At 38.6% G+C, this 18,465-nt stretch overlaps 1 protein-coding gene across 1 annotated transcript in view; it reads left to right on the plus strand.

The window, feature by feature from the left end:
• ANKRD55 (ankyrin repeat domain 55) overlaps nt 1-17,464 on the plus strand; it is a 109,789-nt gene extending 92,325 nt beyond the window's left edge. The window contains exons 10-11 of the mRNA XM_027863323.1: nt 3,672-3,773; nt 17,244-17,464. Coding sequence (XP_027719124.1) covers nt 3,672-3,773; nt 17,244-17,365 — 224 coding nt within the window. The 3' untranslated portion in view covers nt 17,366-17,464. The remainder of the gene's footprint in view (nt 1-3,671; nt 3,774-17,243) is intronic.
• Nucleotides 17,465-18,465: the final 1,001 nt, after the last annotated feature.

Consider the following 18,465-nt stretch of genomic DNA (forward strand, 5'->3'; position numbering starts at 1 on the left):
AAGAAAGAAAGAAAGAAAGAAAGAAAGAAAGAAAGAAAGAAAGAAAGAAAGAAAGAAAGAAAGAAAGAAAGAAAGGAAGAAAGAAGGAAAGAAAAAGAAAAAAAGAGAAAGGAAACTTGTTTTCATTTAACAAGAACCAACAGGGATAGAACATAGGAGGGAGAGATACTAATCTATGAGTAGAGAGTCTAGGGAAAGCATGAGGCATGTGATCATAGACGTAAGAGCTAGAGGGCACTTCAGAGGCCAACTAATCCAACCTTCTAATTTGGTTAATTAGGAAACAGGCTGAGGAAGATTAAGTGGCTTGCAAAAAATCATATAAGTAATAAAGGTCATAGAAAGAGTTGATTCGTGTTCCTCTGACACTAGAACCATGGCTCTTTCCACTGTGCTATGAGCACATTTACTTCTCTAGCACAACAATGAGGGTATTTGAGTAGACACAAACAACTCCATGGCACTAGTTTGAATGTTTGATGTTCCTCTGTAAGTAAGGAGTTGTCCAGCATGTCACTGTAGCATTTCTCAACAGACCATAGGCAACAAATCAATCATGAGCGAAGAGATGAGATAGAAAAAGTACATTGTAATCAAAAGACCTGAGTTCAAATGCCAGTCTGATAGCTGTGTGAACATAAGCACATCAGTTCAACTCTTTAGGCCTCAGTTTCCATATATGTAAAACTGCACTCCCTATCCCTTAAGGAAGTTGTGAGAAAAATATCTGGTGAGCCTTAAATCACTATGTAAATGTGGGCTATTATTATTAATCATTGATTTAGAAATTGTCTCCCTTCAGGACTTTATTTTATAAATAAAGAAATTGAAGCTCAAAGACTTGACCCAAGATCACACAGGTGGGAAAGGGAACAAAGCTGTGACTATTATGGTACAGGGGAAAGAGTCAGAGGACCAGAATTCAAAAGCTAGCTCTGATGCAATGTACATATGCAATTTTGGGCAAATCACTTGCCCTTCATGGGTCTTGGATTTCTCATATAAGATAAGAGGGTTGGATTTTATGTCTTTTAAGGTCTTTTTCAGCTCATAGTCTGTGATACCATGATTTTATGTGAACCTTTCCAACTCTAAAATCTATGGTGCTAAAACACTAGCATAAGTTCCTATGACCAAAAATATCCCACTGTCCCCTTCCCCCCACCCCCATCCCATACATGCTGACACAATAAAATGACAACAGAAAGGAGAAAAAAAAGAATGCTCAGCAGATGGGATGATGAGAGAGAGAGAAAAAAAAAACAAATCTAATGAATTTCTGTTCTGCTTTTGTTTCATTGCCAAGGAGATTGATTTGGGAATTTGGAAGGTTAGACCAAAAAAATAAAAGTAAAAAAGGTTAACAGAGACTGAAACCCACCCATAAGTGAAGTGATAGTAAGAGTGAACCTAGTTGGCCTCAACAGATTCAAGTTACCAGGCCCAGGCCTAGCATACTGAAAAAATCATGGCGGACAGATTAAGTGCCTAATAAATGGAGACAAGAAAATGGCATCCTAATTTTTCTAAAAGAGAAAGAATAAAACTCTAAATAAATAGGCTTGACTTTATTTTCCTTTTTGACAGAGTTACTAGACTAGTAGGTAGCTCCAGATATCAGAGGCCTAGTAAAACATCTCTTAAGTGAGTAGATTGGACTAGAGAGTTTCTATGGTCCCTTCCAACCCTGAATCTATTATCCTAGGATCCAACCTGGGTTTCAGCAAAGCTTTTTAAAAGCTCTTTCATACTATCCCTCTGGATAAGCTGGAGCATGTAAGCTAAGTAATAGAAACAAAGCGGATTCTGGTTATGATCCAAAGAATGTACCCAAAGAATAATGATTAACAGGTCCATGTCAACTTGGAAGAAGTCTCTAGTGTTGTACCGGACAGATTTGTCCTAGGTCCTGAGTTGTTCAACATTTTTATTAATTGTTTGGATTAAAGTATAGTTTACATGCTGCTCAAATGCACACAGGACACAAAGTTGGAAGATATAACTAATGCATTACATGATAGGCTTAGTATCTGAAGAGTCCTCAGCAGGCTAGGACCATAACCCAAATCTGATAACAGGAAATTGAACAGGGATAAATGTAGCCTAATACTTGAATTAAAAAAAGAACTATACAAAAATGGGGGAAGCATACCTAGAAAGCAGCTCATGTGAGAAGGATCCTGGGGGGTTTTGTGGGCTACAAGCTCAATGTAACTCAATAGTACTTGTGAAATGGCAAAAGTGACCTTAGCTTGAATTAATAGAGGACTGAATAGTGTCCAGAGTAAAAGAAAGGAGATAACCCTTCTGAGGGTTATCTGAGCTCTGCCCAGGTCAGGCCACATTGGAAATACTTATTTGGCTCTATGGCTCTTTTAGGAAAAATATTCAGGAGCAATTAGAATGGTGAGATGACTGGAGGACATGCCATGTCAAGATAAGTTGAAGAAACTGGGAATTTTTCACCTGGAAAAGAGAAAAGTTGGGGGCTAGGGAAATGAAAAATAGCTTCAGATGTCTGAAGAGATGACATGCAGAAGTGGGATTAGCTATATTTTCAGATCCAGAGGGCAATGCTAGGAATGGGTAGAAACCTGCTAATAATCATAAAGAATAGGGATTCAACCTCTGATTTCATTGATATAGGGAACTCAGGTAAGGAAATTCCATCTCTCAATATAGGTTAGCACCTCCTTAGCAATTAATAGTCTTAGAGAGTTACTTAGAGCACTGAGAGATTAAGGGACTTGCCCAGGAACCCATAGCCAATATGTATCAGAAGCAGGACTTGAACTCAGGTCATCTTCGCTTTGAGGCTGACTTTCTATCCACTATTCAACGCTGACTGACTCATCCAAAAGTGGAATGGACTACCTTGGAAAAGTTGAGAGGGGAAGTAATGGGTTTCTCTCTCCATTGGAGATTTTCAAGCATGTGTAAGCTAACCACTTGCCAAGGATGTTGTAGGGGGGCATTCTTGTTCTGGCATAGGTTGGACTAGATGACTTTGTAGGTACCTTCTGACACAGTTAATGAGTCCTTGTTAAGCACCTACTATGTGCCAGGCACCATGCAAAGTGTTAGACTCTGAAATCATGTAGTTATAAAAGCATATCATATGAAGCTCAGTTGAAAGAATGTGGGAACTTTTAGTCTGGAAGGGAGAAGACTTGGGGGAAAGGAGCATGACCACTAACTTCAAATATTAAAAGAATTATTGTGTGAAAGAAGGGCTAGCCCTATTTTGCCCAAAACAGATCTATAACCTGTGAACAGATGTTACCAGGAAAGCAGATGTTAACTCAGTATGAGGAAGAACTTCATAACAATTAGACCTACCCATCCCAAAATGGCTTATTTGGGACGAAGCACCCAATCACCAGAGATGTTCAAGTAGAGCCTGAATGACTTCTGTTAGTGACCTTCTGGAGGAGGTATGGGTTGGGACAATTCCAACTCGAAGGTTCTATGATTTTAATATACTTTTAAGTAAATATTCAGGTAGATACAATTTATTTAAGAAATCATTCCAAGTAAGCTTTCCTCTTGTTTTTTTTTTTTGATTCTTCAAAGTTCCTAACCCCTAACAACCTTTCTGATTTCACTCCCCACTCAATAAGATCATGAGCATTTTGTTCTCAACCGAATTATGTGATTATACTTGTCCACAGGGCAAAGTTTTCAGCACTTTCCCCTCGACAGAACCAAAGTGAGGGATATTCCTTTTGTGCGCAACAGTCTAGCTCCAATACCATCTCACTGTGTTCGGAAATGTAAGTACCACTATTCTCATTGACTTCTTTTGCTAGTCTGTTAGATATCCCAGTGTTCTTCCTGTTTACTTTCATTTTTCAAGGGAATTCTGGATGTCAGACTTCTAATTTAAAGGAAAAACTAAAAAAAAGTCCTTGTATTTACCATACTCCCCCCTAAAACCTGCTAGTCAACCAAGAAAGCCCTGGTTCTCTGGCTTTTTTTCTTGGGCCATATAGCTGATTGTCTTCATCCCAAATGAGGGAAAATTCTAAAACAGGAGTTCTTAACCCAGAGTACATGAATAGACTTCACAGGATCCAGGAATTTGGATAGGGAAAAAATTACATCTTTATTTTTACTAGCCTCTAAATAAAATTTAACATTTCCTTCAATTACGATTTTTTAAAACTTCTTCTGAGAAAGATCCATAGGCTTCACTAGACTACCAAAGTGGTCCATGAAACAAAAAAAGGTTAAGAACTCCTGATCCAAAAGAATTTCTTTCTCATGGGAAACTACTGATATCTTACCACAATAATATTATGAAATTAATGCTTAGAGATAGAATTTGTTTGTTTAATGGCTCTTCCTAAGGAGTTTTTGTTTTGGTTGGGGTTTTTAAAATCACAATTTCTAAGAAATAACCTCTTTACGCTAGTCTCTTTTCTCTGTTGGTAAAGATGTTTGTCTTCCATACTTGAAGGATACTTCATCCCCTGCAAAAAAGGAGAAAATTAGTCTTGTCTGCCATCAGAAAATTTTAGATTAGGCTGATTGGTGAGCTGTGTGAGTATGAGAATTAGCCAATACCTGAAGAGCAGAAAAATATTATTAAAGTATACAGGCTGGCCAGCCTGTAAGCATGTGTCATGAGTATGAACATCAAGGCTTTGAATTCTATGTCCAGAGAGTATTCTTAGAACTATTCAAAAACCTGAAAGCTTCAAGTCATTCTCTGAAATTTTTCTTTGAACTGGGTAGGAGAATATAAACTGCCATTTTTCCTGGTAGTGCTGGGACATCATGGAGTCTCCTTGTGGTCTTCTCCTTCGCATCAGCATTTAAATAGATAACTGAAAGTAGGAGGAGCTTCCCAATGTTGCCAGGTCAATTCAATTCCATAAGTATTTTTTAATACAAAAAGTACCCGGCTAACCTCTATGGAAGATCCAGAAGTAAGTGGGGGTATGTGATCTTTTTTTTTCCCCAAAGGTCTTGTACTCAAATAACTAATACAAAGTAGAAAGTTAGAATTGGCATTGAGGTTTGCTTTTTTGGTGAATTTTAACTATCAGTAGTTGCTTTATTTACTTTTTAAAAAAAGTTTTTATTAAGGTCTTCTGTTTTTTACATAATCATAGTTTTCCTCAGTAACCTTCCTATCCCCCTCCTAGCAAGTCATACCATATAAAAAGAATATTTTTAAACAGAAAAAAGAAAAAGAAGAGGGAAGATCAGCTTAATTGATCAATACATTGAAAAGCCTGAAATTATGTTTAAAATATAAAACATATGTGGACCTCCCACCTCTACAAAAGGTTGGGTTAGGGATGTCTTCTCATAGCCCTTCATTTGAGTCATTCTTGATCTTCATAATTTCATTACATTCATTTTGTATGTGTATGTGTGTGGTTGTTACATCGTTGTGGTTATTGTGAATATTATTTTCTTAGGTCTTGGTTTTATTTCACTGCACATCAGTTCATATAGATTTTTCCATACTTCTCTGTATTCCTCATATACTTCATTTCTTACAAAATGGCAATACTCCTTTACATTCATGTGCCACAGTTTGTTGACCTATTCCTCAATTGTTAGGCATCTATTTTTTGTTTCCAACTCTTTGCTATCACAAAAATTGCTGCTATAAATATTTTGTTGTGTCTTATATATGACTTTGTTGGCATATAAACCCAGTAATGGAATCTCTCATTCAAAGATGGTGAATGTATTTTTCAAAGATTCATCAAATCCTTTTTTTTTCTATCCCAAACCTATGATTTCTCCCAGAACAATATCAACAACAAGCATTTATTAAGCATTTGTGTTCAAAGTATTGTACTAAGTGCTGGGAATACAAATACAAGCAAAAAACAAACAAATGAACAAAAATCCAGACCCTGTCCTCAAATAAATTTCATTCTAATAGGGAAAGATAACACGTAAAAGGGAGCCAAAAAGATAGGGGTGAAGATACCAGTGCTGAGGCATGATTATGAGCCCCCAAAAAGAAAACTCCCTCTAACAGCACAGATCAGCCAATGTTCTACAACTTACAGTCTTAGAGAATTGTCTGAGTATTGAGAGGTTAAATGACTTGCCCAAGGTCATAATCACTTTATGATAAGAAAAGTGCTTGCACCCAGGTTCCTGACTCCTAGGCTGGATCTCTATCCACTATACCACACTTCCTCTCATGCAGTCTTTAAGGCAGGTTAATTAGAACTCATTACAGCATAAAGGTATCAAAGAACAATAATAATATTAGCTAACATTTATACATTTTAATTTTCCTTCATCCTTCCCTGATGGTGTCAGCCCTATGACTGAAGAGAAGGGGAGAAATGCAAGGGAGAAGGTAAAGGGTACTAAGTAAGAATCACAGTTTTTAAGCCATCTATAAATAATATTTTAGTGTTGGTTCTCTAAATGTGCGATCCTTGTCCAGTGACCAATGACTGGAGGATGTGAATCATCAATCTTGACCTTTCTGCAAGCTATAAATGAAACCTACTATAAATAAAAGCAGAAAATAAAAGGAAGTTACATTCAATGAAAGGATGGCTCACAGGTTCCACTTGGAATAGTAAATAACGGAGTTAACTTTATCCAGAATCCAAAGGCAACAAGAAACATCATTTCATAGGGCACTTGGTCATCTCATATTATAGGGTTTATGCTAAATCATTTGCCAAAAACACCAAGAAGATAATTAAATCCATTAACAAATGTTTATTTATTGATGTTGTTGGTGATTGCCAATATTTATTGCAAAGTATGAGTGGGGAGAGATATTCTGTAAAGAATTTTGTAGGGAAGAAGAAGAAGAAGGAGAAGGAGAAGAAGAAGAGAAAGAAAGAAAGAAAGAAAGAAAGAAAGAAAGAAAGAAAGAAAGAAACATTTATATGGTGTCTTAAGGTTTACAAAATGCTTTACATATGTTTTCATACTATATCCTCACAACAACCGTGTTATTATCTCCATTTTACAGATGAAGAAACTTGGGCAGATAAGTGACTTGCCATGGGCAATGTAGCTAGCACATCAAAGTATTCCTTACTACTTGGTGACTTAAATGCAAAGGCGGGAGTTAAGTTCGATGATGAAAAATACATTAGAAAACATGCTTCAGGAGTAAGAGAAGTCAAAGACTTATAGACTAAACAAAAGGTCTATGCCTGTGTATCATGGATATTTCAAGAAGAGACTTGGAGGCTTGGTATATAGTGAGCACCAAATAACACCAAAAATTAAATTTATTATAATTTAACAGATAGTAAATGACTGATTACTGGGGAGTCATTTCCAAAGCAGTTTAAATAAGCTACTGATGCCTAAAATTTAAGAGTAAATAAAAGAAAACAGATCAATACAGACTACCACCATTTTTAAGAATGCTTAATTTGTGTAAATCAGTTGTCACAATGAGAACAACAAAGGAGACTAGAAATCCCCTTAAGAACTTTATCTCCTCACCAAGCACAGAGATATGAAAGCTAAAGGTAACATCAGTTTATATTGTAAATGCATTTGTAAAATCTTATGGAGAAGTATGGTGGAAGATTATGACCAATACCACATTATAAAGCAGCAAATGGAAGTAAAGAGAAAAAGTTTACATACAGCTTGATGAGAATAAATTAAGAAACATTATCCCAAGAGCATTCAAGAATGAAATTCATACAACAAACATGAAAAAAATAGAAAAATTATGTCAGGATACATATAAGAAACTATTTTCCTCTTCAGTGACAGTGGAGCCATGGACTAGGCATCACAGTCTCTCATGAGGAAGTTGAAAATGGCACTAAAGAAAAAAAAAGATGAGAAGACCAAAGAGAGAAGGAAGGCAGAGGAAGTTTACACTGGATAATATGTAGAGCATTTCTTAATTACTTTTCAAAATACCTAGAAAAGAGGAGGAAAAAATCATGGACTTTAATATTAATGTAAGGGTTTCAATGATCCCATAGATCATTGTGATATGACTTTCATGGAGGGGAGGGGATATGCATAGGTACATAGCAGCAAGAGTTTTATGGTTTGTTTTTTTAAAAACAGAAACAGAAAAGAAATTGGAATAAAGAGAGAACCGATGTCAGTCATAGCCATGCAAATCCACATGCTATGCAACATCCTTCCAGGAGTGTGGTTGTTACCCATACTCTTCCCTTCTTACCATGACAAATGTCACCCTGCCCTCATAGCCTTTCCTAGGACATTCATCTCTCTCTTCCAGGAAAGCTTCATTTGGAATCTGGGAGAAAGTAACAGAGACCACTTCTTAGATCAGAAAAATGTAAGGAAGATAACATCCAAGGGAAAGAGGTTAGCTTTCTACCAATTAGGGGAGTCTACCTTTCCTCTGGAAAACATATGTTGAGGTAGCACAATTTTGGCCACAATTTTGGCCACAATTTTGTACCCTATGTTGGACTAAGGGCTCAATGTCATTCATACTTTAACAGACCCTAGGCAGATCACACTTCCCCACAGAAGCCATGTTTCTGAGTTGATTCAAGTTTGTGGTCAGGTGATTATGGCTTCCTAATCTTGAAAACTCGATGCTCCTGTGGTGATTAGAAGGTTATCATCCCAACATTTTCATTTTCAGTGTCCCATGGGCTTGGGGAGAAATTGGCTTCACAATCCTCTATTCCAAAGGATTAGGAGAAGTTAAGGTGAACTGGCTAACTTGGCCTATGGATCATGGGAATAGAGTCCTTACTACTAATGTATTTCCTTGATCTCATGATTTTGTTCTATTAAGCAAATAGCCTTTGTTCTTGGCTACTGCAATGGAGTCTTTATGATTTGCTAACCACAACTGATTTCTAAAAAGAGTAAGTTGCTGGTGGGAGAAGTCCATAATGAGCCAAAGAACCTGGAAGTAAAAGGGGTTCAATCCCTGTACCCCTCATTAGATTTGTGGTGGAGCAAATGGTTACATTACAAAAAAAATTGAAGAACTATCAGTAACTGCTGTCCCACATGCTTACTTTCTCATCTCTATAAAATCTTTATGAGACCAGTTTGCATATACATTGAGGAAAATGATTAAGATATGAGATAGGAGTGGACAGACTATCTTAAGTAATATTTTTTTTGTTTTGTTTTGTTTCATTTTTGGTTGGGCAATGGGGTTAAGTCACTCGCCCAGGGTCACACAGCTAGTAAAGTGTTATGTGTCTGAGACCGGATTTGAACTCAGGTCCTCCTGAATCCAAGGCCGGCACTCTATCCGCTGCACCACCTAGATGCCCCCTCTAAGTAATATTTTATAAAATATCACATTTTATAGCAATTGAAGGGTGCAGATAATATACACTTGTTTATCATACATAAGTTGGGTTTTTTTTAAAAGCATCTATTTGATTCTGTAGAGCCAAGTGTCACCTTAAAGGTTCTCCTCCAATGAGTTAACCTCCATGAATATATCAAAATCATACAAGATTCCTTAAAAGATGTAGGAACAATAAATAACTTTGTTTCACAACCCTCTGTATATTCATAACAAGTGAGGTATAAGGCAGAAAAATATATGTTCGCTAAAGGTCTCTACCACTGTTATAGAAGATGCACAACAGAGAGTCAAATGGAAAAAGGATTCTCTAAAATTCTGAGGTGTTCCATGTAGATACAGAGGCCCTGGGTCATCAGGAAGCATCATTTGGTAGCTTTCTACTGTAACTACTATTCTTGCTAAGTAGGTGCTAAACTCACTTGTTTCTATCTGCTGAAAGAGTATAAGAGTTGGAACCAACCCACTAACACTTTGGTTTACATAGATAAGTACACAAACACAGATTAACTAGGGCCTATCCTCAGTCTAGTATTGGTACAACTTCAAATCCAACCTCTTCCCACACCAGCTTCCCTTGAACCATGGTCAAGCTATCCATGTTCACTTTACAATTCTAGTCTTTTCTCTATGCATACTCATCTCTCTTCTCTCTATGCTAATGCTGGAAATATGTCTCAACCTGTCTCTGGAATGAATAGATTAGTATAAGTAAGGTAAAAATGGGGCCAGGGGACTTAGTACTATATATTTAGAAATTATACTTATGTGAGGAAATAGAGGACCCAGAAATGGGAAGGATGATGGAGAGTATATGGGTTGAAGGAAAATGGAGGAAGATATAGAAGTGATATTATATTTAGAGTATTACTACAGACCTTCCAAAGAGAAAGAGAAAACAAATGAAGAGTTTGGGAAGTTGATTACAAACCTGACATCCAGGCATGATATATTAACTAGTGATGGAGGATTTAAATTACACTGACATACGCTGGATCTCTCTCTCTCTCTCTCTCTCTCTCTCTCTCTCTCTCTCTCTCTCTCTCTCTCTCTCTCTCTCTCTCTCTCTCTCTCTCTGTGTGTGTGTGTGTGTGTGTGTGTGTGTGTATGTGTCTCCCCTCTCCTTCCCACCACCACCCCCAAAAAGCAGAACAACTAATAACATTTTGCCTTGCCTTTGTGATAATTTCATCCATCAAAGAGTAGAGGAACCAACAAGTGGAAATTCTATTCTGGATCTAATTCTCACTTACAAGAAAGAATTGTTTGTTGAGGTGAAAATAATGGAAACCTTGGAAGAAACCCTTCTCTGTTAGAGTCTGTGATACAGGAGAAGGGGAAATTGGGCAAAGTTTGACATGAACCCTGGATTCTGGAAAAGTAGATTTATTTCAAAGAGTTCAAAGGAAAAAGCTAAGTAACATCCTGAGGATAAAAATGCTACAGGGCAAGTTAGCCCAGGTGGAAAAGGAAATACCTAAGAAAGAAACTCCGGTGACAGAAAGGAGAACAATTCAAGGAACACAGTGAGGAAGAAAAATGGGGATTTTTCTAAAGAAGGCCATATGGATGTGCAGGGAACACACCAACCAACTTAGATTTTTAAAAGCAAAGTACAAAAGATGGAAGCAAAGACAGACAACAGATGACGCGGCCGCTGCAGTGGTGAGCATGAGATCAGCTCAATACTCTTAACCCGGAGGTGCATTGATGAGGCGGGAGACAGCAAGATAAGCTCCATTTATTAAGTGCTAATAGCTTTCTTCTTTATCCCTAGTAACACCTGATCAGAGCATGATCTCCATGTGATAGCCAATCACCAAGTCTGCTGGACACCTGCAGCCCTCGTGTCAGGGGTATGAGTAGGATTTTTCTCCCAATGAGAGGAGAGCCGAGCCAACTGTGGGAGCTGCGAGTCAGGAAAGGAGAGATCTTGTGAGACTTCCTTGTTTTTGCCACGCAACAGGTTGTGACCCTCAGCTTCTGCCAAGAGAAGCTAGAACTCCCATGGGAAAATTCTCCCAACAAACAGAGGATGACTTTGAGTGTCAAGAATCCTTAAAAAAAACTAGTTGATGGAAAATAAGCTATACAGGCAAATGAGGTATAGAAATCTATCCTGCCCTACAGGAAAATAGAAGGAGAAGGGAATAAAATAAAGAGGGTGATACAAAGGAGGGTAGATTGGGGGAAGGAGTATTTAGAATGCACTCCGTATTGGGGTGGGGGAAGGGGAGAGATGGAGAGAAAATTTGGAACTCAAAATGTTGTGGAAATGAATGTTGAAAACTAAAAATAAATAAATAAGATTTTTTTAAAAAACTAGTTGAATGTGTCAAGGAAATTTAAGAACAAAAAAAAAACATTCATTTAGTTATATTGAGAGGAAAGGGCAGATCAAAGAAGGAATAGGACCTTTGCATGGAGTACACAGGATGATAACTGACAACAGAGAGAACCTGCTTAAATTTTGTTTTGCTTCTGCTCTCTCTATCAAGAGAAGATTCAAGGGAGTAGGGAGGAGGGAAGGCAATTGAGGATGCAGTCTGTTAGAGAAGATGGGAGGAGATGGCATTAAGTGCACATGTATAGGGCTTGGACTTGTCAAGGGGAAGGGCTCTCCCTCTGTCAGGAACTGAGGGAAAAGAGAAGAGTGTGGAAGAAGCTGTCAAGGAGTTTTGAGATGAAGAGAGAGGGAGCACATTCTGAGTGGCCTCAGTTTACTCAGTAGAGTAAAAGGCAAGGTCCTTGGCTCAGAGAGGGATGGGAGAAGGAAAAGTGTGGGAGGCTTGAGGAGAGAAGAGATATGGAATAGCTTCTGTGAGAGACTAAGTAAGGAATCAATTAGGGAAATATGAAAGGACTGCTCCCAGGGCTTATCTCAGTGCCCAGTACATGGTAGGTGCTTGATAAATGCTTGTTGACTGACTACTGTGAGAGCCTAAATGGGGTAAGAGAACATGAATTTGTAGTGTACCCTGTCAACAAAGTTGTGAGACTTCCTCCAGCTGTATTTAGCAGCTCATGGTTAGGAGTAATGCAAACAGATGGTTAGAATAATCCAGAGCTGAGGTTTGGCAAGAGATAAGTGGTGAAAGGACAAGGGGGCTAAGGTTTCAAGAGCAGAAGGCAGTGTAGAATTGAAATGACTAACTATTGGCTTGAGAGTAGAGAGGAAGAAAAGTGAAGTCTGAGAGGGGTAACAAAAAAAAGTCAAGGAAACAAGGCACTGAAGGCCACTCTAATGCCTTCTCTTTGTTTGGATTCAATGCTGGGAGAAAATGAGGCACTTACAAGTCATTGAACATTTAACAGAAGGAGGTATACTTTGGCCTAACACAACAAGGACATGTAACAAGGATTTAATCGCTTCTCTAGATGTGGCTCCTAGTCTCCATATGGAAATGCATCTGGTTCTCAGAACAGGATATGGTGAAGGACATAGTGATTCACATGGCCTTCAGATATCCACCAAGTCTGAGAGGCCCTGACTGCTCACGTCTAAGATTTGTTATGTCTTTTAAGTCAGGGTCAGACAGGTACCTGGGACAGCGCCATCTCCTTTTAAGGGAAGCTAGTACCTAAGGATTAGGGAAGGAGGAGAGCCTCCCTGGGCCTCCCCATATTGTAAGTTGGGGGAAAGGTGTTGGTCAGGGAAAATCTGGTAAATATTAGTCATATCACACAAGGGATAACAAAAGACTAGATAGATTTGGGAAAAGGGCCTTAATAAATCTCTGGGACATTTCCTAGGACATTTCATCTTTTCCTTTTCAGAATGTCACACACTTTATACATTCATACTATAGCCCCTCCTAATTCCCTAGAAAATTTTCCAGGTCATTGGAAAATTCCATTTTGTCCCTTAAAGAGGCAAAATCTCATTGTTCTCCCTGGAATGTGGCTGCCATAGAATTTCTGATCCATCAGAGTGGTAAAACCCTATAGCCTTGAGCCACCCCAACATCTGACTGTATCTATGCAAATATTTCTCCCTTGCATATCACCATCCCCTAAATCACACCCACAGGTTGGGTCCCCAGGGAGACCACCATTATAGGTTCAAGGTATTTTGTGGGTTTGCAATCCTAAAACTATATAGCTCGTGAGTCCCCACTGGTGCATTCTCCTCTAATAATTAGCAAAGGTCACAATTAGCTCAAAGCAAAGGCAACAAAACATTTCCCTACAAACCTTTGACACACTCGTACACAATGTACACAGCAATAAGGGGAAGAGTGAGCATATGCATTTAGGGAATACACGAGCCAAAGCAATTCACAACCCTGGCACAGCAGGACCCTGATGTCTTTTCTCTTCTTGTGGTATCTTCATGCTGCTTCCCCCACCACCCTCTACACACACACACACACACACACACACATACACACACAGCATTTCTGTTGGCATGTTATTCTATTAGGTTCACTAGACCTGCTCCACTCTGCAACTCAGTTAGAATCTGCAGCTGGACCCTCTGACCCTCCTCTGTGATGGGCACAAATTCTACTGGGTGATTTGCCCACCGTATAACACCATTGCAAATCGGATGAGAATGGAAAAAGAAACCCTTTCCCCTGCTATATCTGGAAGAGATGTCAAAGAAAAGGTAAAGAGTAATTCCTTCTCAAGAGTTGAGTTCTTCTGCAGCTGGCTCTCTTCTCAACAGCCAGGGATGGCCCTCTTTTCAGAGATTTCTCTTACTTTTTAGAAGTGAATGGGGAGGGTGATTCTTCAACCAATGTCTGGTTGCTCTGAAATTTAACCAGTTGGGTGAGGAATTCTCCAAATGTTCTAAAGGAGGAGGGGAGTAGAAGAAATTCTTTGTACTCATTTAACCTTAACTAAAATCTGAAAGAGGAAAACCATTTATAGGGAGCAAATGGTCCTCATTAAAGTCTGAAAGGTGTAAACCACTCCATTATAGTATCATAGGTTAGAGCTGGAAGGAACCTGAAAGCTCAAGTCCAACTCCTTCATTTTAGAGATGAGGAAACCTGAGAACTTGAAGTGACTTTCTCAGGGACACACAGCTAATGTGTTCATCCAAGGAAGTTCTGCCTGATGTCAAGTAGTAGTATTCTATGCACTATACTATACTGCCTTCAAAATATTTTAGGACTCTATAACCTCCTTTTATCCTGTAATTTCATCAAGTGGACTTTGTTGTTGTTGTTCAGCCATTTCAGTCATACTCGACTCTTCATGACCCCATTTGGGGTTTTCTTGGCAGAGATACTGCAGTGATTTGCCATTTCCTTCCACAGCTCATTTTACAGATGAGGAAACTAAGGCAAACAGGGTTAAATGACTTGCCCAAGGTTCATACAACTGGTAAGTGTCTGAGGCCAGATTTGAACTCAGGTCTTCCTAACTCCCGGATCACGTGCTCCATCCAAATCACCATTTAACTGCCATATCAAGTGGGTTGGGGGGATTCAATTGATCAGGGGCCCCCAGTCAGTTCTCTGATACACTATGCTTTTTGGAAAAGCAGTCCAGGCTAGTTAATAGAATCCAAAGGCAGAGCAAACCCATCCTGTGACTCTCAGTGACTGGTTGACTTCTCCCCTTCTTAGCTACCTCATCAATTTAAACGAAAAAGACAGTAAGAGCCTCTTAATAATAACTCCTCACATTTACATTTAAGATTTGTAAAATGTTTTCTTCATGACAAACCCACAGAGTTTCTAGAGTGAGTATGGTGATCCACATTTTACAAGTGGGGAAACTGAGGTCAGATATGTTAAGTGACTTGCCCAAGGTCACAAGTTGGTAGCTATGACTTGAAGAAAACAAGAGGATGAACTTGATAATTCCATAATTGAATGTGAGCTCCTAGCACAGTATATGTACACGGGGAAGATTAGGTCGTTATGTGAACTGAATCTAAATACAATGGCACTGTGTTTTTTTCTTTTCGGAAGCATTTTGAATCAAGACTTTCTCCAACAAGTATATAATTCCATCAGATTGATATATAATAAATATTACCCATGGCCCTGAGAACTATCTCCTATAAGAGGTTCTGACTCTGGGCTTACATGCACCCCGATTCACGGGGAGGGTGGAGGACTGACCTCAAAGAGAAAGGTCAGGCTTTTTTTTTTCTCTCTGGCTCTATCCCTATCAATTCTGGGAAAGTTTCTAAAACAAAGTTTAGGGTGGTTCATGTCTTGTATCTCTCCAAAATGTGGGTAACAGGGTCCCTTCTAGAAAGAGACTCAATATGATATCAAGGTCATCTGCAATCTTAAAGGGCCTGGAGGAGAAGATGCTAATTTGGGCCCATGGTGACTCAGCCAAAGTGTCAGAGAGGTAGGAGATGAATCCTAAATCCCCTCTCTACTGGCTGCATCATAGTGTCTTTCAATGAAAGCTTATGTATTAAGGGGGAAGGGGCAGTTTTTCGAGGAGAAGGGATGGGAACTGGACTTACGGATTCTTTGGTAGAAGGAAGCTCTGGATGAAGAAACTTCCCTTTCCAATTGCAGGTCAGCACCTTTCTCCAACAGAGCTGCCTGGAGGACTGAGGGCTTAAGTGACTTGTCCCACTGACAGTATGTGCCAGAGACTGGTTTTGAACTCAGCCCTTACTGGCTTCAATGCTAACTACCATGCAATGGTGCCTTTCCTGATCAAATGAGTTGGAGCTAGACTCAGGTGCATTTCTCAGGGCCATGCACTTTGGTGGGATGACTTGGGGCTGTGTGGAAGATGATTGGCCACTGAGAGACAAGAAGGTGGACTCTTCTGAATCAGGAGAGTGCACTCTAGTTGGTCTATAAATCTCTGGAACTGGAACCAGTTGCTCTTTTACAAGGGGGGAGGAAGAGACAGAAGGAGAGAGAGAGAGAGAGAGAGAGGATTATCCAGACTTAAACCCTAGTTGGGATTGGCAAAAGGCCAACAGAATTTAAGCAGAACTTAAAAGTCTCATCAATCTTAAAATCATTTTTAAAATTGAACTGAGGTTCTTTCAGAGAAAAGAAGGTGGAGCTCTGGTTTCAGATTTAGATCTAGGTGAACTTAAGGAGAGTTATGGGGTTTTGTTTTCTTGTTTCATATTGTTTTCAGAGGCAGAGTGGCCATGTGGATAGAGTCCTGGAATTGGAATTATGGGGACCTGGGTTCAAATCCCACCTCAAATATGAGTTATGTAACCACGGGCAAGTCACTTAATCTCTCTGAACCTCAATCTCCTCATCTGTAAAATGGAAATAATAAAACCTGTAGTACTCATCTCACAGAGTTTGTTTTGGGATATTCTTGGGGGGTTTTAATTTTTTTTATTTAAGGAACAAAGGAAATGATGCGTGTATGTAACAAATACTATATAAATGTCTATTATTTTGTTTTTTGCTGTTTCTCTCCACCTCACCTACCCTTACAAAAAATGGGTAAAATGAAATTAGAATCCTTTTGGGGTTTGTATCATTCTTTAAACCATAAAGCAGATTGTGGACACATTTCTGGAGTCATGCATTTACTTGGTCCGCACTCATGTAATTCTTGCCACACCCAGGAGAGAATACTGCTGGGAATCTGCAATCAGCCTAATCATGTTTTAGTAATCCTTGACTGAGTCCTGTATCATTTTGTTTTTGACATTTATAATTTTTATGAACTAAACTCTGAAGACTTATTAGGCAGCTTTAAAAAATGTGCTTTTGCCCCTTTTTTTCTTCTGCAGTCCAGATACTAACTAACCACACTCTACATGGTGCAAAAACATCTCTAAGCCTCTGCATTGTCCAAAACAGAATGTAAGCTCTTTAAGATGTGCTAGAAGGCAAGAACAATTTCTATTTTGTCTTTACATCCCTAGCTGCCTCACACAACACCTTACATGTAAAAGGCTCTTGATAAATACTTGATTTAAATTGAATTCTCTCTTTATCAGTTTTCACCACGTCCCCAACTCAAGGGATTTTTCAAAATCATCTATTTTATTCTTTCTTGCTAGTTCTGTCCGGAGAACCTTTAAGGACAAACCGGGTGCTTCCTGCCATTCCAAGCCAGAAAGGACCCACCATCCCAAGAGGAGAGAATGAAGAACCTTCCAGAATAGTATCTGATGAGGAATAGCCATGGGCCATTGGCTGCAGAAATGTGCATTGAAGGGAGAGCCAGAATGGATGCAGCATAAATATTTTAATGATGACTGTCATAGTTCATAAGAAAGATGCATTTATAAGTTGTGTATTAATGAGCCATTACATTTTTTGGTAACTTTACATTCTCAACTCTAAACATAATACATTTTAGCAAAGAACTATTGGGAATTTCATAGCATATGAACATATTTTGTACATTTTAAGTTTGTGAGTTCCTGTAATCTCCATATTAGAAGAAACAGTGTAAATATACATTCTCAATGGCTTGCTTGATTGGGTTTGCTTTATAGAAAGCTTCTTGATTTTGTTAAATTATTTCTCTCTCAAGTAATATAAAAGGTCAATATGCTTTGCTGCTTTCATATCATGAAGACATTCCAGATCAGATTGTAAAAAATTTCATCTCAAAGAGTTTTGCCCTAATTAAAATTAATAGCTACTCACAGTTATTTCATGCTTTTTGATTACAGTATATTTTGCATACATAATCATCTCATTTACAATTCTATAAGGCATAGCCGAGAAGCATAATTATTCCCATTTTACAAATAAGAAAACTGAGGTTTAAAAAAGTTAAATGACTTTCCCAAGGTCATATAGCTGATAAGGGAGGATAGAGCCAGGGCCACAACCCAGGTCTCCTACCTCGAGGTCCCTCCCACTCTCTCTGGTTATTTAAAAAAAAGTCAATAAACTCCCTTTAATCAGAAATAGCTTAAGACTTATATGTGTACTTTCTTTTGAAAAATACCTCTTAAGACTGTCAGTTCCTGGCTAATGCCAAGTTAATCACTATTGAATTTCCTCAACAACCTTTGTGTCTTTATTTTGCTAGCACAGTATTTCCACCTATTGTCATTTTTAGATAGGAACACTTTTTCCAGTATTGAGTAGAAAGTATGAGTTGGAAACTCGATATCCTGGTTAAACAGAAGGGAATGAGCATTTCCCACACATTCCTCAGATAGTGAATATCTTGCCCAATTCCCTCTCTCATGTCAAAATAAGAGACCCAGCCACTCAAGACATCAACAAACTCTGTAGTCAAAGCTGGCTACAAATCTCCTCCCC

The sequence above is a fragment of the Vombatus ursinus genome, unplaced genomic scaffold, assembly GCF_900497805.2.
Source record: "Vombatus ursinus unplaced genomic scaffold, bare-nosed wombat genome assembly UNPS02014772.1, whole genome shotgun sequence".
NCBI classification, from domain to species: domain Eukaryota; kingdom Metazoa; phylum Chordata; class Mammalia; order Diprotodontia; family Vombatidae; genus Vombatus; species Vombatus ursinus.